This window comes from Ornithorhynchus anatinus, chromosome X5 (genome assembly GCF_004115215.2).
Source record: "Ornithorhynchus anatinus isolate Pmale09 chromosome X5, mOrnAna1.pri.v4, whole genome shotgun sequence".
NCBI lineage: Eukaryota > Metazoa > Chordata > Mammalia > Monotremata > Ornithorhynchidae > Ornithorhynchus > Ornithorhynchus anatinus.
The window spans coordinates 36,722,155-36,745,353 of record NC_041753.1 but is presented as its reverse complement, the minus strand read 5'-3'; the positions used below and the strand labels follow the sequence as shown (position 1 = coordinate 36,745,353).

Below are 23,199 nucleotides of genomic sequence, written 5' to 3'. Positions count from 1 at the left end.
TAGCTAACTTGGAAACCCTTTGCCATATATCTTTAGAATTTTTATTGCTGACCAAGTACCACCCAGCATACCACAATGTTTCATTCACTCTATTGAACTAAGCAAAAATGAACATAAGTAACTTGTTCCTTAGTCAATCTTTTGCCAAAGAAGTTCTAGCCTCCCTTTTTTTAATCACCTGTTCACAGGGTACAAAGGTTGAAACAAAGTGAAATGTTACTGCACCACGTAACTTCTTTAATGTGGTCGAAGAAACAACGGAGGATCGCATTCCTACCCAGCAGAGAAAAGAAAAAGAGCAAAGGTAAAAAGCCTTTATCATTTGTAGATTTGATTTTTAAGACTTAGCAGCACAATTTTAAGTTTGTAGTGAAATCTCATTTTTATCCTTTGAATAGAGGGGAGGAAATATAATTCTTTTTTCACACAGCCTGCCATTTAGAGACAGTGTGAACCTTGGACAAAGCTAAACCACCATGCTCCTGATAAAGTTATGCATGATTAAAAAGACAGTTTTAGGACACTCTGACCATTAGCAAGATACATGTTGTGACCTTTCCACTTAAATTTCCCAGATCGGTTTCATTAATTCATATATTCTTCTCATTTGTGAAGCTTGTTAGTAACAAGATTCCTGAATGGGATGAATATTTCTTAAAATCACATTGATAAAAACAAATTCCAAGTAATTCACTTTAGGCATCTAGAATCATATCAGAAGATTAAAGTGTTGAAAATGTCATTAAATATGTTACATGCAAACTAATTTGTCTCAGTACTTTAGGGAAAAAATCATATTTACTTTGGTTAAGCAACTATCAAGTCATTATGAATTTGTACAAATAGAAGTAACTTGCCTGAAACTTTACCACCTTGGGAAAACTGCAGTTTTCTAAAGAAAATAATAATGGTATTTATGGGGCACTTACTGCGTGCATGACTGAAATATGAAAATCAGTTATTCTGTATTAGGCAAATATTCTGTCTTTTTCACTGACTTAAAATTCCTTCAGGTGCAAAGGATTTTTGAAGTAGCTGGAAATGAGAAGTCATGTAAAAGAGATACTGGTGGGCAGGGTCTATCTATTCTATTGTATAGTCCTCTAGACTGTAAAGCTTGCTTTAAGCAGGGAACATACCCGCTAATTCTGCTATACTGTAGTCTCCCAAGTGCTCAATACAGTGCTCTGCACATAGTAACCGCTCGATAAATACCACTGATTGATTGAACTCTCCCAAATGCTTAGTACAGTGCGCTAAACACAGTAAGCACAAAATAAGTGCCACTGATTGATGAAATATTAGAATAAAGAAGAATAAATATAAAGTTGGTGCATTTTAGGGTCATTGGTTGAGGCTAGAGTTGAGACCTTAAGACAATATTAACTGAAACACTACCTAACCTGGATTTCACTGACTCAGATCTTTACTGATTCTTCTCCTTCCTCTCTAGCTGCTTCTTCTCAGGCTCTTTCACTAGCTCCTCTGCCTCAATCCATCAGTGGTATTTATTGAGTGCTTACTGTGTGCAGTGTACTGTATTAAGCACTTGGGAAAGTACAATACTACAAAGTTGGTCAGTGCCATCCTTGCCCCCAAGAAGCCTACAGTCTACGCGGGGACAGACATTAAAAGAGATTAGGGATAGGGGAGATAGTAGAGGACAATATTTAGAGAAGTATCAGCAGGTTGGGGTGAGGATCAAAGTGCTTAAGAGGTACAAGGTCAAGTGCATAGACAACACAGAGGGAAGGGCAAATATGGAAAATAAAGGGCTTAGGCTGGGAAGGCCTCTTGGAGGTCCCTAACTGTGGGGATTTCTTTGAGGCTCAGTTCTGGGTGCCCTTCTATTCTCCAACTACACTCACCGGGTTAGACAGCTCACTCCCTCTGATGGCTGTTTCTACCATCTCTATGCAGATGATTCTCTCACATTTCCTCCTGCCTTCAGGACATCTCTCCTTGGATGTCCCACTGATACCTCAAACTAAACATATCCAAAACCGAATTCCTCATCTTCCCACCCAAATCTTCTCCTCCCCCTGAACTTCACATCATTGTTGACACCACCACCATTCTCCCAATCTCACAAGCCCGCAATCATCAGTGATTGATATTGATAGTGATCAATATTGATTGAGTGCTTACAGTATGCAGAGCACTATACTAAACACCTGGGAGAGTACAGTGGACTGTAGACTGTAAGCACCTTGTGGGCAGGGAACGTGTCTACCAACTCTGTTGCACTGCACTCTCACAAGTGCTTAGTACAGTGCACTTCACACAGTAAGCATTCGATAAATAGCACTGATTGATTACAACGGATTTGGTGGATGTGAGCTTAATCTACAGGGGAGACACACATTAAAATAAATTACAGAGAGGGGAAATGGCGGAGTATACAGATATTTGAATAAGGCCTGCAGGACTGAGGGTGGAGTGAATAAAGTGCTTAACCTTGGCATTATCTTCAACATCTCTCTCATTCAACCTGCAATTGAATAAATCACCAAATCCTACCAATTCCACCTGCACAACAGGTCTAGAATCTACCTCTTCCTCTCCAACCTAACTGCTACCGCACTGGTCCAAGCTCTTGTCGAGTCCTACTTTGACTACTGTATCGGCCTCGTTGCTGACCAACCTGACTCCAGCACTCTGCTGCCCAGATCATTTTTCTTCCAAAAAAAAAAAAAAAATTAAAAATCATTCCACACACACAAAAAATAATTCTACACACATCTCCCCATGCCTCAGAAACCTTTAATAGTTACCAATCCATCTCCTTATCAAGCAGAAACTCTTCTCCTTCATCTTTTAGCCAATCAGCTCTCTCCCTCAAACCTATCATTGCTCTTCTCCCACTACAACACTGCCCACACACTTTGCTCCTCTACCCCCAACCTACTTACTGTGCCTCCATCTCATCTCTCTCACCGTCAACCCCTTGCTCAAACTCTCCTTCCCCCTTTATATCTGACAGATCACCACTCTCCCCATCTTCAAAACTCTCCTAAAATAATTTACATCTCCTCCAGGAAGCCATCCCTGACTGTCTTCTCATCTCTAGTCTCCCTCCATGCTAGTGCCAACCGATTCCTGTACCTCAATCTCATCTATCTCACCCCCAAACTCTTGCCCAACTCCTGCCTCTGGTCTGGAATGCCCTCCCTTTTCATAGCCAACAGACCCACCTTCAAAGCCTTACTGAAGGCACATCTCCTCCAAGAGGCCTTCCCTGACTAAGCCCTCATTTCCTCTCTTCTCACTCCCTCTGCGACTCCCTGATTTGCTCCTTTATTCAACGTCCCCGCCCTCACAGCACTTCTGTATATTTCTGAAATTTATTTATATTAATGCTTGTCTTCCCGCTCTAGACTGTAAGCTCATTGTGGGTGGGAAATATGTTTGTTATATTGTGACGTACTATGCCAAGCGCTTTAGTACAGTGCCCTGCACAGAGTAAGAGCTCAGTAAATACGGTTGATTGATTGAGAAGCTTTGAGGGGTGGAGATATGTGTGCTGAGTGACACTTCAAGACGATGATCTGTGTTATACAGATTGGAGGTGGGGGGAGAGGCTGGAGGCAGGGGGATCAGCAAGAAGGTGGATATAATGGTCACTTTATGTAATAGTAACATTTACTGAATGCCCACTTGGTGCAGGTATACTGTACTTGGAGCTGGGGAAGTACAGAATAAAAAAAAGTGACACAGCCCCTGTCCACAAGGAGCTTACATCCTAGTAGGGGAGACAAGCATAAAGATATTTACCTCCAGAATGGTCAAAATGAATAACTGAGTACACCTACATACGTGACTGCTAAGGAGGGTGATATTAATACTGTGTAGGAAGAATGGTCAAGATTTGGCAGGAGACTAAAAAGTCCATCTTCAATTCTGACTGCAACATTTAACATAAAATATTGCTTCTACTAGGTTCTGAACATGAAAGTCATATACATCATGATCTTGGTTGGAAAATTCTCTTTACTACCACCAATAATGGCCACCAACTGTACTGCTGAAAGAGTAAGTTCTGAAATCAAAGCGATGAAAATACAGTATTAAAGATTAATTTTGGTTAATTCAATGTGATATTTCACAGCTCAAAAGGAGGCCAAGTAAAAATCTGGATGTAAAAAAGTGATTTTGTAATTTCTGTCAATGACTCTAAACCCTCAGTAGTTTTTCAGTATGAAAGGTGTGATTACCTCAGATATTATAAATGCTAAAGGGAATGGAAAAAATCAACATCATGACTTTTATACGTAATCTGATACAGTCATGATGGTAGAAATAGAACTTGCTTTATCCCATCCCAACCACATCTGGTTATATCTTAAATTTAGGTAACTTAAGGCACAATTAAAGGATTACATAGGTGCTACAGTAGATTATAAACTCCTCCATTAGACTGTAAGATACTTGAGAGCTAGGATCTTGTCTACCACTCTACTGCATTGTACTCCCAAGCATACCATGCTCTGTGCACCATAAGCACACAATTAATACCAGTGATTGATTGATGACAGTAAAATGGTGACTCTACAATGACTGCATTTTAACTAACTGACTGAGGAAAAATATTCCATTTAGTTTTAAGGAAAGAGGAGAGAAACTAGAGAGTGAAAAGTCCCAGGATAAAGAAAAAACATACCTCCCTTTGAAAGATATGTCCACTATTGTAAAAGTCAAATCACTGTCAAAAGGCTCACGAAACTCAGAACTGAATTTTAAAAATCTGGGTTGAGTTCCCTTAGCAGTGTAAAGATATAGAGCTTTATAGATATATAGAAGATATATAGTGAGAGATATAAGATATAAGAGCCAAGTTTGCTAAACTGCCCATTAATGTATAGTATTTTGGAAAAGATGGAGAGGTATGGACCAAAATTAGGCTTCTGTATTCATGGTTCGGTGGAAAGAGCACGGGCTGGGGAGTCAGAGATCGTGGATTCAAATCCCAGCTCCGTCGCTTGTGAGCTATGTGACTTTGATATGTCAGCTATGTGACTTTGGGCAAGTCCCTTAACTTCTCTGTGCCTCAGTTACCTCATCTGTAAAGTGGGCATTAAGACTGTGAGCCCCACGTGGGACAACCTGATTACTTTGTATCCTCCCCTGCACTTAGAACAGTGCTTTGCACATAGTAAGCGCTTAACAAATGCCATCATTATTATTACTATTATTTATGTGCAGGAGCTTTCTCAGGATTTTTGTATGATACTGTGTTGTTGGAGAACTCTGAACAGAGTTTATTTTGCAGGAGGTTGTAGAGGAGTATGTATTGGAAAAAGGACAAAAATTGGGCTTCTGGGATAGTAAGACTGTGAGCCCCATATGGGACAGTGACCAACCCGATTTGCTTGTATCCACCCCACCGCTTAGTACAGTGCCTGGCACATGGTAAGCACTTTACAAATATCACCATTATTATTATCTATTTTAAGTCCAAGTATTGATCCTTTATGACAAGGCTTTCTCATCTAGGAAATGGACATTATGCAATGGAATCTTTTTGGTTCCAGTTCCTTGTCAGTACCTCACTAAAACACTTTTCTACACACGTCTACTTTTTCACTTTACGCTCTACTTACTATGCCATTCGAGTTTCATGGTCCCCTAACAAGCGAGTTTACAGATGAATTTCCATCTTGATCATTTTATGGAGAGAATCTAATCTGTGGGAAAATCCTCACTAAGAAATAAGAGAATGAAAATTTCGATTAGTTCGAAAAGGACCCTGAAATTCCAAAATAGAGCCTCTAATGGCTTTTGTTATTTAAATTGGTATGATGTGAATAACTATTATACGTGAGTTTGTGTGTGTGTGTGTGTGTGTGTGTGTGTGTGTGTGTAATGAAAATGGTAGGATCTCTTAGATCTCTGCAGTCGTCTAATTTGAAGTCAGCAAGCAGGGGAATTGGCCCAGTTGCTCCATGAGGATCAACCTCTATAAAAGGGGGCAAGTCTTTCTGGACCTGATCTTGGTAGATGCTGGGCTTGTGTTCGAACAAGGAAGAGCAGCAACATGCAAAATGTTCAAAAGGTTACAGCAGATTAGATTAGGCATAGGAAGTAATGCCTCGTGGAGCCTGAATCAACAGAGCTCCTACTTGTTCTCTAACAAGAAAGTGGTTCTTCCTTGCCCAAAATTCAACCACGTGAATGATTCAGGGAATTTCTGGGCCTGTTTGACCTTTAAAGTAACATACAGTCAGTTCTGCTCTAATTGGGGGGGGGGGGGGCAGGAGAAATAGCTGAGTGCAGGTGCATGGCACTGGACACTAGGGTGAGGGCTAAAACGTACATTTTCCTTTTCACAATGTTCTCAGAGTGCAATCTCGAGAAATAGAAGAACTGATTGTATTTAATACATCATGCAAATTTACTCTTATAATCACTGAACCTGTAAATCTGGTGGCCAATTTAAAAAACAACAACAGTTCATGACTCTCACCAATTTTTTAATTCTAATCTCATTTTCAAGATAATGAAAGGGAGGTGTAAGAACATGAAAAACTAAGAAATGCCATATTGGGTCCAGCCAGACCAGTATTTTATCTCTAACAGTGACCAGAGTGTGATGGTTGCTCTCCTTCATATTTAGCCACAGGAGTCTGAAAACCAGTATTTTGGAATACAATTCAGCACTAGGTTTGCAGAGCAGGTAGCCAAGGCCTTGGTATTGTTTCATACAGACCTGTACATCTGACTTTCAGGCCTTGGTTCCTTTCTCTCACTTCCCTTGGTAGCAGTATACCAATGATGAAAGATTTTGCATTAATTTGAAAATTAAGAACTGTATCTACAGAGGTATGCTAGGTTGTAGGATTCTTGAGGGATTTTGTCTACCAAATCAATTGTACTCTTTCAAGCGCTTAGTACAGTGCTCTGCACACAGTAAGAGCTTGGTAAAAGCAAAGCAGCATGGCTAGTGGGTAGTCACTAGTGAGAGTCACTAGGACCTGGGTTCTAATTCCCATTCCGCTCCTTGTCTGCTGTGTGACCTTGGGCAAGTCACTTTGCTTCTCTGTGCCTCACTTATCTCATCTGTAAAATGGGGATTAAGACTGTGAACCTCACGTGGGACATGGACTGTGTCTAACCTGATTAGCTTGTATCTACCTTGGCGCTTAGAACAGTGCCTGGCACTTAGTAAGCGCTTCATGGCGTAGTGGATACAGCATGGGCCTGGGAGTCAGAAGGTCATGGGTTCTAATCCCTTAATCCACTTGTCTTCTGTGTGAGTTTGGAAAAGTCACTTCACTTCTCTGGGCCTCAGTGATCTCATCTTTCAAATGGGGATTAAGACTATGAGCCCCATGTGGGACAAGGGACTGTGTCCAACCTGATTACCTTCTATATTCCCAGCCCTTAAAACAGTGCTGGGCACAGAGTAAGTGCTTAACAAATACCATCATTATCATTATTATTATTAGCAAATACCATTAAAAAATACCACTGATGAACTGATTACACAAGAAATTGTTATCTTTGCATCGCACTCAGCAAAAAGATGATTTGGGCTAGCACACCAGAATTACCATTGTCTATGCTAAATATAAATGGGTTTTAACCACTCTATTCAAGACAAAATACTTCATAGGGAGGGGAAGGGGGGTGGCTCAAACCAAAATAAAATTGGCAGGGTTAGAGCAAAGTGAAAGAGTGCTGACAGTAAAGTTGTCATTAAATTCAATAACACTATACGAGAGCATTATAAACAGGGGACTGCTGTATTCCCAAGACAGAAGAGGGGTATCTGGTATCTTTTACCAGGGGCATCCAGTGACTCATGCCCTCCCCTAACTCAATTATGGCTGTTATTTAGGTCCCTTTAACATTGGACTTGCAGACAAATTCACTATCAATCATTAGTACTTCTCGAGTACTCACTCACTTTGAATACTGTACTAAGCATTTGGGAGAATACAATACAGTTGGTAGACACAATCCCTGCCCTCGAGGAAGTTCTAGGCTAGTGGGGGAGACAGACCAGGTACTAAAACAAAAGGAGTATAAGTATGCGGAACATAAATGCTATGAGGGTAGGGTGAATACCTAAGTGCTTAGTGGGTGGAATTAAATGCAAGGGTGAGGGAGTATGACTTTGAAGACAGGGAGAGTGCTGGTCTGTCAGATATTAGGGGAGGGAGTTCCAGGCAGGAGGGAGGGGTGTGAGCAAAGGGTCGATGATGGGTGAGGTGAGGAGGAACAGTGAGTATGTTGGTGTTAAAGGAGCAAAGTGCGCTGACTGGGATGTAGTGGGAAAGGAACGAGGATAAGCGAGGGGGAAGAGAGCTCATTGAGTGCTTTGAATCTAATGGTGAAAAGTTTCTGCTTGTTGCGGAGATGGATGAGCAACCACTGGAGGGATTTCAAAAGTGAGGAGACGAGCGCAGAATGTTTTTTTAGAAAAATGATCCAGGCAACAAAAGGAAATGTGGAGTGGAGAGGGGAGCGGATGGAGGCAGGGAGGCAGTGAGGAGGCTGATGCAGCAGTCAAGATGGGATATGACAAGTGCTTGAACCAGCGTGGTAGCAATCTGGATGGCAAGGAAAGAATCCTAGAGACGGTGTACAGAAGGAATTGAAAAGAATTAGTGACTGACCATATGTGGGTTGAAATGGATATGAGTCAGGGATAATGCCAAGGATGCAAGCTTGTGAAACAGGAATGATGGTGGAGGTGTCCACAATGATGGGAAAGCCAGGTGGAAGAGAGAGTTTGGAGAGAAGATAAGTTCAATTTTAGACATGTTGAGTTTGAAGTAATGGCAGGACATCCAGGTAGAGATGTCCTGAAGGCAGGAGGAAATGTGAGATTGCAGAGAGGAGTAGAGGTTGGGGCTAGAGAGGTAGATTTGGGAATCACTGGCGTAGAGATGGTACGTTTGATAGTGTTTCCAGGAGAAGGAGGTGGTCCACAATGTCAAAATCAGCTGGGAGGTCAAGGATAATTAGGATAGAGTCTGCCACATTTAGCCAGAAGGTGGTCATTGGTGACTTTGGAGAGAGCAGTTTCAGTGGAGTGGAGGCAGAGTAAACCAGATTGCAGGGGGTCGAGAAGGAAATTGGAGGAAAGGAAGTGAAGGAAGGGGAGTAAACAACTCGTTCAAGGAGTTTCACTAAAAATGGTAAGAGGGAGATTGGGAGGTAGCTGGAAGGTTAGTACAGCTGGAAATTTTCAGTAAAACAAGTCAATGTCTAGTCTTGATAGATTAGAGCTAGATTAGGCTTCTCACCCCTAAAATGAGGAAAACAATTTTTCTGTACTGACATCAAAACGTTAATACCCAAAAAAATGAGGTGGAGGATCCCCCTTTTCCAATAACTTGTTTATCTACCAGAAATTAATATTAGAGTGAAGATGTTATAAGATTCTGACCATTTTTCCCCAGTTGACATATATTTGGTCTTATTTAGCAGACTGATGGTAAATTCACGGAGAAGCATTCTTCAGTTCCTACGGATTGCAATAAAAATATTACGACACTCTGCCTCAGTAATCACCACGTTACTTTAAATGCTACAGACATAAAGATTCTACAGACATACATTTTTTTGAATGAACTCTATCTGAACGACAACAAAATTGTTATACTTCGAAACAACAGTTTCAGTACTCTGTCTCATCTGGAAATTCTAAATCTCGCTAACAACTCCATATATCTAATTGAATGGGCTGCTTTTACAGGACTGAATAATCTAAAACAATTATATCTCTGCCAAAACAAAATATCTCAAGTGGAACCTGGTACATTTGCATCTCTAACCAGCCTTGTGACTTTGCATCTGGAAGAAAATATATTAAGTTACCTGGATGTCCAAATGCCTCTTGGTCTGAAAACAATCACTTTAAATGGAAACCCATGGAACTGCTCTTGTAGTCTATTCGATTTTCAGAACTGGTTAATCAGCTCAAACGTGACACTAGGTAAGTTACCATTTTAACAGCACTATTGTTGTGATGTTAGGAGACCTAATATAAGGGCCGCTGAGTAATCGAACGGCTAGAGGAGATGTTGAGTGAAATCGGGGCAGTACTGATTTCACTTCATCAGCTTCTGGAGAGCTGTAAAGGGCATTTGTTGTAATAGAGGTAGGATTCTGGTATCAGCTGAGTTAAATCAGGGTTGCAGTCTGGAAAACTAACCTTTCACCTCCATCCCCAAGAAGAACTGAGCTAGCTACTTAATCCCAGGGATAAAATCAGAACAGAACTAAACTCTGTGATTCCTGGAAACTGTGGATTTATAGTCAATCTCCAACATAGGGAGGGAGAAAAAGGGAAACTGAAGAGTAAGGGATGAATACAGAGGAAAAGGGAAGGCAGAGAAAAGGACGGAGGAAGAGAAAGTGAAAGAAGACGTGAAAGGCCAAATTTCAATTACAGAGACTGAAGGAAGATTAGAAACGACTAAAAGAGAAGCTATACTACTACTTGACTAATACTGCATCAGTCTCCTCGCTGACCTCCCTCCCTCTTGTCTCTCCTTTCTCCAGTACTATTTCACTTTGTTGCCTAGATCATTTTTCTTACAAAAAAAGTTCAGTCCATGTCTCTCCTCAAAAAACCTCCAATGATTGTCCACCCACCTCCACAAACAGAAACTCCTTACCAACAGCTTTGAAGTACTCAATCAGCTTGCCCCCTCCTATCTTATTTTGCTGATTTCCTACTACAACCCAGCCTGCATGCTGCTTTCACTCTTCCAGTGCCAACCTATTCGCTACACCTCAGTCTCATCTATCTCATCGACGACTTGCCCATGCCCTCCATCTGACCTGGAACTCCCTCCTCTTTCATAGCTGACAGACTATCACTCTCCTCACCTTCAAAGCCTTATTAAAAATCCCATATCCCCCAAGACGGCTTCCCTAACTAAGACCTCATTTCTCCTCCCCCCCTCCCTCTGTGTTGTCTATGGACTTGGAACTTTACCCTTTAAGCATTTGGTATACAGCCTGCTTAGCACCACAGCACTTAAATGAACATATCCATAATTAATTTAAAAGTCTGTCTCCCCCTCTAGGCTGTAAGCTCTTTGTGAGAAAGGAATGTGTCGACCGATTCTGTCACATTGTACTCTCCGGAGCACTTAGTACAATGCTCTGCACACAGTAAGCACTCAATAAATACCACTGACTGATTGATTACTGTTTAACCTTGGGTAAGTCACTTAATTATGTGACTTAGCTTCCTCATCTGTAAAATGGGGATAAAATGCCTGTTCTTCCTCCTTCTCAGACTGAAAGTCCTATGTGGGACAGGCACTGTGTCTGATCTGATTATCTCATATTTACCTTAGTGCTTGGCACAGTGATGGAACCTAGTGTTTAATATCATTATTGTTGGAAAGCAATATTATAGTCTAGAAAATAATTCTATTCTTCATAGCAAATTACTACCAATTTCATCACAGAAGCTATTCTTTCCATTTATAGAAAACGAGAACATCACTATGTGTAGAAATCAACGGTTGCTGAAGAATTACAGCATCAAAAAAGTACTCGAATGTCCTTTAGGATCTTCCTCTGCATTTGCAACTATCAATTTTAACGACACTAAAAATCACTCAAAAAATTCAGGTAAGATACTGGTTTTTAATTTTAAGATTAAGTGGCAAATTATCTCATAGCTCAGGATGATTTCACCACTGACTAGACATTTTAAACCTGAGTAATGAGAGTATCCTGAGTAACCCGAGAAGCAGCATGGCCTAATGGAAAAAGCACGGACCTGGAAGTCAGAAGACCTGGGTTCTAATCTTGGCTCCACTATGTATCTGCTATGTGACCTTGGCAAGTCATTTAACTTCTCTGTGTCTCAGTTCCTTCACCTGTTCTCCCTCCTGCTTAAACTGTGAATATATATATATATTATATAATATATATTCATGCACACACACTGGAATTTTTTATTTCTACTGTAGCATGGGTACATTTATATAAATGGGGTGGGGGGGGTGTCTGTCTAGCAGCTGGCTCTTTAGCTTCAGATTGGCTGAAATGGCAGATACATGCACAAAATGCACTTACCGTGCCCAAACAATAGGACACTAGCCCTAAAAAGCATAGCTGCCTTCTGCCCACCACTCTAGGGGATAGGATTCCTGGATGGGAATGTTAATGATAATAATAATGATGTTGGTATTTGTTAAGCGCTTACTATGTGCAGAGCACTGTTCTAAGTGCTGGGAGAGATAAAGGGTAATCAGGTTGTCCCACGTGAGGCTCACAGTCTTAATCCCCATTTTACAGATGAGGAATCTGAGGCACAGAGAAGTGAAGTGACTTGCCCACAGTCACTCAGCTGACAAGTGGCAAAGCCGGGATTCAAACCCATGACCTCTGACTCCCAAGCCCGGGCTCTTTCCACTGAGCCACACTGACCTCCCTGTCCACAGCTCCCAGAATGTCCCTGCTCCAGCAGCCACAGCCACCAGCACGCTTGATGATCCCCAGGAAGTAGAAGGATCAAAGGGTACTGGATTTGACAGGGAGATGGACAGAATCTGGTGGGGGAAAGTGGTCAGAGAAGGACGACACTACTGACGGTAAACTTGTATCCCTGGCCATGGGTGTCACATTGAGAATCTTTTACTCACTTGCACACTGTGCCCAGGAACATAGAGAAGTGCAGCTTTCCTAGTTCCTAACCATTTGGGTTGGCATTACTCGGACACCATTCGTTAGCAGGGGAAAGGGATGTACTACACCAGCAGGACATGTGATGGAGTTGTTTTATGGAGTAGTGGTGTTGGTTTGTACTGGGCCATCCACACTCTCTCACTCGGCCCCTCATGCCCAGAAGCAGGTATTAAGACATGGCTAAGAGGGAGAATAGGCAGAGTCTGTGGTCACTGAACAGAATCACTCTACTTTGCCCTCACCTATTCCATATATCATCTTAGAGTATGATCCTCAGAGTGACTTCGTAAGGGTTGGGGGAATTTACTTTAATAGAATATAATCAGAAAAAAAAGCATATAATGTGAATCTGTATCCACTGGGCACTTGGTATTCGCCCCACCCTCAGCCCTACAGCACTTATATATCCATCTATAAATTACTTATTTACAGCAATGTCTGTCTCCCCCTCTAGACTGTAAGCTCATTGTGGTCAAGGAACATGTCTACCAACTCTGTTATACTGTACTCTCCCCAGTGCTTAGTACAATACTCTTGCACACAGTAAGCACTCAAATACCACTGACCGAACTTCCATTGTAGTAAAAACACATTCAAGAAAACAACCAAAGCTTCGTTATTATGCCACTGATTAAAATGGATTAACACTTCAAAATATGAAGTAATTTCACCAGTTGTGTACCAAATGCCTGAACCCCGCCCCCGCTAAAAAAAAAAAAAGAAAAGAAAAATCTTAACACAAATTACTCATCAGACTCAACCCTTACCACTGTTGGTAAATTCCTAAGAATTAAATTACTATATTCCACTGACTAGCTGTCCAATTCAAAAAAACAAAAAGAGTAGTGTTCCTCCTTTCTCCAACTGCCCACTCAGGAAAGTAAAGCTTTCTCCCCCCATTTCCTTGACTGCTAAAATAATGAGCAGTCATAGCCCTTCTTGGATTTTCAATAGCTCCAGCAGTTACTGAGTTTTGAGGGACAATCGGGTTGGGGTGGGGGAGGTTTCCTTCATTTTACTATTTTTAATGTAACCAAATCTTTTTTTTTCTTATTTTAAGAACCTGAACGTCTTGGCAAAAGCTGGGCCTTTCTTGTGGGTGTCGTAGTAGTTGTCTTGACAACCTCACTGTTGATTTTTATTGCTATTAAATGCCCAATGTGGTACAACTTTTTGCTTAGCTACAATCACCAACGGCTGAAAGAGAATGATCCCGAGATACCTGAAGAGGATTTTACTGCTCACTTCAATTCCCTTCCACAGACACAAGATGGTGAAACTATTGTGATATTTGAACAAATCCATTCATTTGTGGAAAATGACGATGGATTTATTGAAGACAAGTATATCGATACCCATGAGTTACACGAAGAAAACTAATGTGCTTCCAGGTTTGACCTTCTAACTTGGTGTTCATCCTACCACAATTTAGTCTGAATATTTTAGGGCCATTAAATACCAGATCCACAAGATCAACCTCTCAGAGTTGGTATACTGTACCACACATAGACTGAGAGAATGGTAATGAGCAAGCATATGGCAGCAAAGGGATATCCCTAACTAGGAACCAAGTAATAGCAAATGTCCATTAAAATACAATGGTTGGGAGCCTGAGGTTTTTCCAAACATCTTCATCTGACTGAACAAAAACAATGGAAAAGTGGAGTCTGTAATTAATAAAACTTTATGGTGGTTACTTTATTGGCAATATGAAGTAATGGATTTGGGAGACATCCCAAGGTGCTTTCTCTACTGGCACGATGGGATGATACTAAATTGACGACAGTTTGTAGTGAAAGGTACGGGAAACTGAAACAAGCAAATGAATTTCTTGGCAAAAGCAAACAAAATTACCACTGATTCTGTCAGTATAAAATATTGTATATTGTCACCACTGTTGCTGGAAACTACAGTAGTGTAAAAGGTCTGAGGTAAATTTTGTCACTTCCTCACCATTTTGTATCCAAGTTTAGCAGTGCAGCAGTGACAATAAATTGGAACCACTCACTTTCCATCTCAGTTGCTCACGAAATAAGTGAAAACACTAGCTCAAGCTTTAGTTTCTGATGCTTCACCAGGCCAGGGTAGGAACATTTTTAGACCCAAAAATTTATCACTTGAGGTTTACCACACTCCAAATCACCAAGGAGAAATACTAATGAAGAAATAGAAATTGTAGTCTTCATCTATAATATAAATTTCTTCCCTGGAAAATGTTAATGCCACATGATAATCAAACTCTGAAGTGTTATTCACCTACTTATTAAATGAGGTCTGTAAGTACAATTCAACTTAATTTCACCTGAATTCAAACTAAAAAACTTTTTTTTTTTTCTTTCAGGGGGTGGGCATGTGCTGTAAGCCCACGATAAACAATACAAGTATGGCCTTACTTAGAATTTGTAACTGCCATCTTTTTAAGATACGTACTTCCTTAGTGCAATGGATTTAAATTTAGCCGATAAAGATGTCACATCCTCAGACTGCCCTTTTAGCCCTGCTGGTTGTAAAGATAGTCTTTATAATGTTTGCTTCCTTTAGGACCAGCTACGGGGCCATTCTGCAGGTGCTGAAACTTTAGCAGTTGCTGTAGGTGGCCATGAACAGGGAGTGGTGCTGTCACGGTCATCTCCACCCCCTTGTCGCAGGTATGATCAAAGAGCACACACAAAGTAAGAGACTCACAGGTCTCTGCCTCAATTCATATCCTTTCCCGGCTCCGTAACCCCTCTCAGATTGCATCCCACACAGGGGTGAAATGGCAGCCAGGGTGTCTATTTGAGGTACTAGGATTCCCCCTCAACTAAGGCTTAATAATAAAAGTGTGTGCAGAGTGCTGTACTAAGCTCAGGGAGAGAGTATGCTGGTGGGAATTAGATATGGTCTATGGAATTTATAGGTGTGCTAAAGTCCCTCCTGGTATAGTGGGGCCTGCTAAAACACTCACACTTTCAGGTTCAGGGCAAACCCACCTCCCATAGCTCAGGGGAAGATATACCTCAGGACATACCTCCCTGGGGTTTCAAACTCTCCTCCGCCTCCCGCACAATCATTACTTTCAGGAAGGGGGGACATGGTTGGAAACATATATTTACTCTGCTGGGAAGTGGTAGCCAAGGAGAAAAAGTAGGAGGGGCACGACGTTATGGATGCAGAGAATTGGACCCTGGGTGCAAAACTAGCCAAGCCCAGACCTGAAGTGCACTACTAGAGTCTAAGGAATGGGAAAAGTGGACTGAAAAATTCTAAAGTTTTGGTTTATCCAGCAGAGAATAGAATTGACCCTCTTACCTATATGTTTCCTACTCTATGCCACATTCAGCTCCCTAGAAACTTTTCTAAATGTAGAATAGTATGGACTGGTGCCCAACATATGTAGTTTAAGCAAATATACATACAAACAAATTTTAAAAGGCCAGCGAGGAAGAAATGGGACTAAAAAATCTGTACCACTCTGCTCTCATTTATGTTAACAAAATTTGTCACTAGGTTAATATCTTTTTAATACACTTTATTAAAATGCAATACTCAGGAATCCAGAAACAGCTTACTTTGGGGAATATTTACCTTTTGAAAATGGAAAGAACTGAAATTTATCTTTTGTAATATTAAACATTTTCTTATCATTGTTCAGGCTATTTTCAATAAAATATATAACAGTCGTACTGCTTTAGACTTAATCATTGCATGACATTTGCAATCTGATCAGTTGTATTACAGTTCCAAAACCTTAATTGCAGAATCAAATACATTTCAAATATTTGCTCAGAAATGAACTTTTTAGCATTGAGGTAATAAAAGCATTAAACTACCAGGGAAACCACAATGTCCAATTCAATTTTAATAGCATGTTTCAGCAGCAAATTAGAAAAATAAGAGTTGGAGAGGTGCAGGCAGGGGTAAGGAGACCTGAGTTCTAATCCTGACTCCTCCAATTGCCTGCAGTGTGAACTTGGGCAAGTCACTGAACTTCTTTGTGCCCCAGTTTCCTCATCTGTTCTCCCTCCCCCTTACTGTGAGTCCAATACAGGACACAGACTGTGACTGATCTGATTGTATTGTATCCACCCCAGTGCTTGGCCCAAAATAAGCTCTTAACAAAACCCACTATTATGGACTAATCCCTGGGATAGATACGAGATAATCAGACTGTATCCAGGCCCTGTTCCACACACAATCTAAGAGGTTTGGAGAGCAGATACCTTATCCCCATTTTACAGATGAGGAACCTGAAGCCCAGAAAGGTTAAGTGACTTGCCCAAGGTCACACAGCAAGCCTGTAGTAAACTGGAACAAGAACCCTAATCTCTCAACTAGCAGTTCCATGCACTTTCCAGTATATTATTTTGCAAACCACTCAATCTCCAATGGCTCCTTCCCCGCTGCCTTCAAACATGCCCACGTCTCCCCCATCCTAAAAAAACCCGCTCTTGACCCCACTTCCCCCTCCAGTTATCGCCCTATCTCCCTACTACCCTTCCTTTCCAAAATCCTAGAACCAGTCGTCTACAATCGATGCTTAGAATTCCTTAACTCCCATTCTCTCCTAGACCCCCTCCAATCTGGCTTCCGTCCCCTCCACTCTACCGAGACTGCTCTCTCTAAGGTCACCCATGACCTCCTTCTTGCCAAATCCAATGGCTCCTACTCCATTCTAATCCTCCTTGACCTCTCTGCTGCCTTTGACACTGTCGACCATCCCCTCCTCCTCCATACCTTATCTCACCTTGGCTTCACTGACTCCGTCCTCTCCTGGTTCTCCTCTTACCTCTCTGGCCGGTCATTCTCGGTCTCCTTCGCTGGCGCCTCCTCCCCCTCCCATCCTTTAACTGTTGGAGTTCCTCAAGGGTCAGTTCTTGGCCCTCTTCTGTTCTCCATTTACACTCACTCCCTCGGTGAACTCATTCGCTCTCACGGCTTTGACTACCATCTCTACGCAGATGACACGCAGATCTACATCTCCGCCCCTGTCCTCTCCCCCTCCCTTCAGGCTCGCATCTCCTCCCGCCTCCGGGACGTCTCCACCTGGATGTCTGCCCGCCACCTAAAACTCAACATGAGCAAGACTGAGCTCCTCATCTTCCCTCCCAAACCCGGTCCTCTCCCAGACTTCTCTATCACCGTGGATGGCACGACCATCCTTCCCGTCTCTCAGGCCCGCAATCTCGGTGTCATCCTTGACTCGTCTCTCTCGTTCACCCCACACATCCTATCCGTTACCAAGACCTGCCGGTTTCACCTCTACAATATCGCCAAGATCTGCCCTTTCCTCTCCACCCAAACGGCTACCTTACTGCTACTGGCTCTCGTTATATCCCGGCTAGACTACTGTGTCAGCCTTCTCTCTGACCTCCCTTCCTCCTCTCTCGCCCCGCTCCAGTCTATTCTTCACTCCGCTGCCCGGCTCATCTTCCTGCAGAAACGATCTGGGCATGTCACTCCCCTTCTTAAACAACTCCAGTGGTTGCCTATCGACCTCCGCTCCAAACAAAAACTCCTCACTCTAGGCTTCAAGGCTCTCCATCACCTTGCCCCTTCCTACCTCTCCTCCCTCCTCTCTTTCTACCACCCACCCCGCACGCTCCGCTCCTCTGCCGCCCACCTCACCGTCCCTCGGTCTCGCCTATCCCGCCGTCGACCCCTGGGCCATGTCCTCCCACGGTCCTGGAACGCCCTCCCTCCTCACCTCCGCCAAACTGATTCTCTTCCCCTCTTCAAAACCCTACTTAAAACTCACCTCCTCCAAGAGGCCTTCCCAGACTGAGCTCCTCTTCTCCCTCTACTCCCTCTGCCACCCCCCCTTTACCTCTCCGCAGCTAAACCCTCTTTTTCCCCTTTTCCCTCTGCTCCTCCACCTCTCCCTTCCCATCCCCACAGCACTGTACTCGTCCGTTCAACTATATATATTTCCATTACCCTATTTATTTTGTTAATGAATTGTACATCGCCTTGATTCTATTTAGTTACCATTGTTTTTACGAGATGTTCTTCCCCTTGACTCTATTTCTTGCCATTGTTCTTGTCTGTCCGTCTCCCCCGATTAGACTGTAAGCCCGTCAAACGGCAGGGACTGTCTCTATCTGTTGCCGACTTGTTCATCCCAAGCGCTTAGTACAGTGCTCTGCACATAGTAAGCGCTCAATAAATACTATTGAATGAATGAATGAATGAATCTCTCATTTGAAAGGGCAGTGGACAAGGGGAATTCACAAAGCTCCTAGCAACTTTTTTCAACCTCTCCCCCTAAACACTAGCCTTCCCAGGTTAAGAATTAAATGCTTCCAGATTTTGGTGTGACGATCAATCACTGGTATTTATTGAGTACTTACTGTTTGCAGAGCATTGCACTAAATGCTTGGGAGAGTACAATACAAGAGAGTTGGTAGACACATTCCCTACCCACAAAGAGCTTTTTCCATGAAACTTTATACACTCAAGCTCTTCTATAATGACCGAGTTAGGTTTTTGACAGATGCCAAATTAAGGAAAACTCAAGCTGCAATCAATAGTATTGATTGAGTGCTTACTCTGTGCACAGCACAATCAATCAATGGTATTTACTGAGTGCTTATGATGTGCAGAGCACTGTACTAAAGCCTTGAGGGAGTACAATACATTAGAATTAGCAGATATATTCCCTACCCATAATGAGCTTACAGTCTAGAGGAGGAAACTGATATTAATATGAGTAATTTATAATATATAATTTAAAGATATGTACATAAGTGCTGTGGGGTTGGGGCTGGGGCGAATATCAGATGTCCAAAGGTCACAGATCCAAGTACACAGATGACACAGAAGGGAGAGAGGATGCAGAAGGGAGACTCTATCAATAATAACTAATAATTATGTTACTTTGGTGCCAAGCACTGTACTAAGCACTGGGATAGATGTAAAATGATCAGACTGGACACAATCCCTACCCATATGGGGGGGGCTCACAGTCTACATAGGTGGGAGTAGCATTTAATCACCATTTTATAGATGGTAAAATTGAGGCACAAAGAAGTTAAGTGACTTGCCCGAGACACAGCAGAAAAGTGGAGGAGTTGGAATTAAAACCCATGTCCTCTGACTCCAGGGCCCATGATCTTTCTACTAACCAATACTGGGTTTTTTTAATGGTATTTGTTAAGCATTTACTATGTGCCAGGCACTGTACTAAGCACTAGGGTAGATATAAAATAATCGGATTGGACACAGTACATATCCCACATATGGCTCACAGTTTTAATCCCCATTTTACAGATGAGGTAACTGAGATATAGAAAAGTGAAGTGATTTGACCAAGGTCACACAGCAGACAAGTGGGAGAGGCGGAATTATAACCCAGATCCTCTGACTCTCAGGACCAGGTTCTTTTCACTAGGCCACACTGCTCTTCAACAGTATTTAGTGAGTGCTTACTGTGTGCAGAGCACTGTCCTAAGCACTTGGGGGAGTACAATACAACAGAATTGGTAGACACATTTCATGCCCACAAGGAGTACAACAGAGTGAATAGATTGATTCCTTCCCTCAAGGAATTTATAGTCTAGCAGTATACACACCTTTACCTGCACTTCACACATGCCCACAGCCATATCTTCCAGCACCACATAGTGTTCTACCCAGAAGCAGCGTGGCTCAGTGGAAAGAGCCCGGGCTTTGGAGTCAGAGGTCATGGGTTCGAATCCTGGCTCTGCCACTTGTCAGCTCTGTGACTGTGGGCAAGTCACTTAACTTCTCTGGGCCTCAGTTACCTCATCTGTAAAATGGGGATTAAGACTGTGAGCCCCACGTGGGACAACCTGATTCCCCTGTGTCTACCCCAGCGCTTAGAACAGTGCTCTGCACATAGTAAGCGCTTAACAAATACCAACATTATTATATTGTCAAGAGAAAGTTTCCTAATTCCCTAACAATACTCCATCCAAAACACATAATGAAAATACAATTCGGGAGAACTGAGCATGCCAACTTTAGCCTCCAGTGTTTACTTCATATAAGGGACCATGTCCAACCCGATTAACTTGTAACTACCCCTGCACCTAGAACAGTGCTTTACACATAGTAAATGTTTAAATACAATAATAATAAGAATAAGGGAAGAGAGGTTCCCTTCTCCTTAGTCTGAGGTAGAGGAACTGTGTCGAACTTGATTAACTTGTATCTACTCCAATGCTTTTAACAGTGCCTGGCACATAGTAAGCGCTTAACAAGTGCCATAATTATTATTCTTTACAACTTGTGTACGAAACACTAAAGTGCAGAAGCTGTGCATCCTGTGTACTGCCAGGAAGAGAAGAGGCCACTACAACTTCCATCCACTGCCTCATTGAGCTGAGAAGGGGAAATTAGCTTCCCACCTCCAGCTGCTTGGATTAAAACATGCCTGTCAGCTGAGAGGATGGGATGAGGGGGAATACTCTTGCCTCTTTTAAAAGCCGAACAAAGAGAAGTCCCTTCCAGCCCCTTGGTTCCAACTTCATGCTTTCTTGGGTGTCAATTGCTTCTTTTGCTTTGACATCTACTGCCCAATGGTTGAATGGAGGGGGGGAAATCTCCCCGTTTGCCTAGCTGAGTGTGAATACACCTGCATCCTGCTGGTGTCAGTTGACTAGGTGACCACTGAAAGATTAACTGGGGTTCTAGTACATTAAAGAAAAGTTCACTAAAAAAAAGGGTAGAGGAAGGAAAATGGTGAGTACAAGTCCTAATTGCTTCACAAGATTCAAAGACATCACTTGGAGTTCACTTGGAGCCTTCACTGGTCTCCACATCTCATGAAGCTGAATTAAAAAATCAATTTGTTATCATGTACTTACTCTTGTCTTTCTGTAAAAATGACATCTATTCTTACGGCTTCTCGGTCATTTTGGGCTTTCAGCTGTATAAAAGGTGTAGGTATAAACACAGGTATTAGCGAGAGCAGAAACCATGAAGCCAAAGCTGGGGATGAATTTAATTGCATTTTATATGTAAAGTTGAGTAAAAGATATGCAAGTTACATTTCATTCAGTGACATCTAGAGAGTAGAGACCACACAAATAATTATCAAGCTAAGATCCCTGCTGCCATGACACACTGAGGTATACTGTTCGCAAAAAATAGCTGGAGATTATAGGACCTAGTAAAGTGTGGTCATAAAGGAGATGGCATTTATTTAATAATTGAGTATCAGCTTGACCCCAGTCTCCTTGGTTCTAACTCCTTCTCCTCTGGAGCCACAGTGAAAGGAAGAACAAATTCACCATCTCCAGATGCCACGTACCAGGTCTAGTATATGGCGAAAGAGCCAGAGGCTTTAGAAACACCAGAAAGAACTAAGGGGAGGAAACAACAATAAGCCAAGGGGAGAGAACATTATCAATAAGATGACGAGCGCAAAAGGGCCAAGGTCATACAATAGGAATGTTACTTGAATGTTGTGGTATCGAGGGGAAATAAATGGCGATAACTTGCAAAGAAAAATGCTATCTCTTATGGCCAAGGCCCCTCTCCAGGGCTGAAGCAATAATTGGCAATTAAGCATTTCACACAAGTTACAGTTATCTGAAACGTCAGGACAAATGACGCTTAAGAACAATTTATCTAAAACGTCGCTCGTTCACCAGGCCAAGAAGCACAATAAGCCTCGATTTGTGATAAGTAATAATGGCCACATAGAGGAACAAAGCAAGATTTAGGGTATGAGGAAATGGCCATGACTGACTTACATTTATAAAGTAAAATCTTAAAGAATACAGAGGAGAGATTTCCAGACTGAGTCCTTTTCGCTTCATCTGAAGCGAAGCTTTGAGACCTGTTATGTTTTTATTGTGGAGAGAATTGAAATACAAATATTTTGGGATAAATTGCTGTGCTGTTGGGTGTAATATTTTACCTAAAGAATTTCTATTTATCTTGTCATTCATCTGAAAGGTTTTTATAGTTATTACCCACGGCTTTCTAGATCAGGTCCACTCATGGTTATTAAAAGTTTCATAAAAGAGGGATTCCTGAATTTTTGAGTAATGTCCAATTATGTTCACAAATTCAAAAGGGTTAAGAGTAGAAAGAGTAGAGAAGCAGTGTGGCCTAGTGGAAAGAGCATAGGCCTGGGAGCCAGAGGACCTGGGTTTTAATCCCAGATCTGCCACTTGTCTGCTGTGTGACCATGAGTAAGTCACTTCACTTGTCTGTGCCTCATTTACCTCTTCTGTAAAATGGGGATTAAGACTGTGAGCCCCATGCGGGACATGGACTGTGTCCAACCTGATTAACTTTTCAGGGTGCTCCATTTGGGGATCCAAATGGCAAGCAAAAGGATGCGTAGCAAATTTCCATTCAACAATCACTTTTCACAGTGCAAACCACTGGTGCTCAAAAAACAGATCTTACCTTATTGTAATCCTTTGTTACTTCTTCCATCTGAATATGGGTATTGAGCTTATCCACTAACTAAAAAAAAAAAAAGAAAAAAGATTATAAACCATTAGCAATTACTTCCTGAGGCTTTAAACTATGATGCACACCTCTAGCTTTACAAATAACCATTGTGGGTAATGACTTCAGTGA

The 23,199-nt window shown here is 42.0% G+C and overlaps 2 protein-coding genes across 3 annotated transcripts in view; one reads left to right on the top strand and one right to left on the bottom strand.

Moving 5' to 3' along the window:
- The window catches only part of IFT74 (intraflagellar transport 74), a 76,166-nt gene that overhangs the window by 36,185 nt on the left and 16,782 nt on the right, over window positions 1-23,199 (bottom strand). The window contains exons 8-9 of the mRNA XM_001505888.6: window positions 23,023-23,082; window positions 21,468-21,529 (exon numbers count right to left, since the gene is read on the bottom strand). Coding sequence (XP_001505938.2) covers window positions 21,468-21,529; window positions 23,023-23,082 — 122 coding nt within the window. The remainder of the gene's footprint in view (window positions 1-21,467; window positions 21,530-23,022; window positions 23,083-23,199) is intronic.
- Window positions 200-16,322, top strand: LRRC19 (leucine rich repeat containing 19). Of its 2 annotated transcripts, none has more exons than XM_029055935.2 (5): window positions 200-304; window positions 3,940-4,032; window positions 9,436-9,943; window positions 11,455-11,598; window positions 13,721-16,322. In XM_029055935.2, exons 2-5 carry the CDS (start codon window positions 3,949-3,951, stop codon window positions 14,038-14,040), a joined length of 1,056 nt encoding a protein of 351 aa, XP_028911768.1. In that variant the 5' UTR covers window positions 200-304; window positions 3,940-3,948; the 3' UTR covers window positions 14,041-16,322. The 2 variants fall into 2 exon arrangements, with proteins under 2 accessions (XP_028911768.1, XP_028911767.1); XM_029055934.1 differs by having other exon boundaries at window positions 201-304; window positions 9,433-9,943.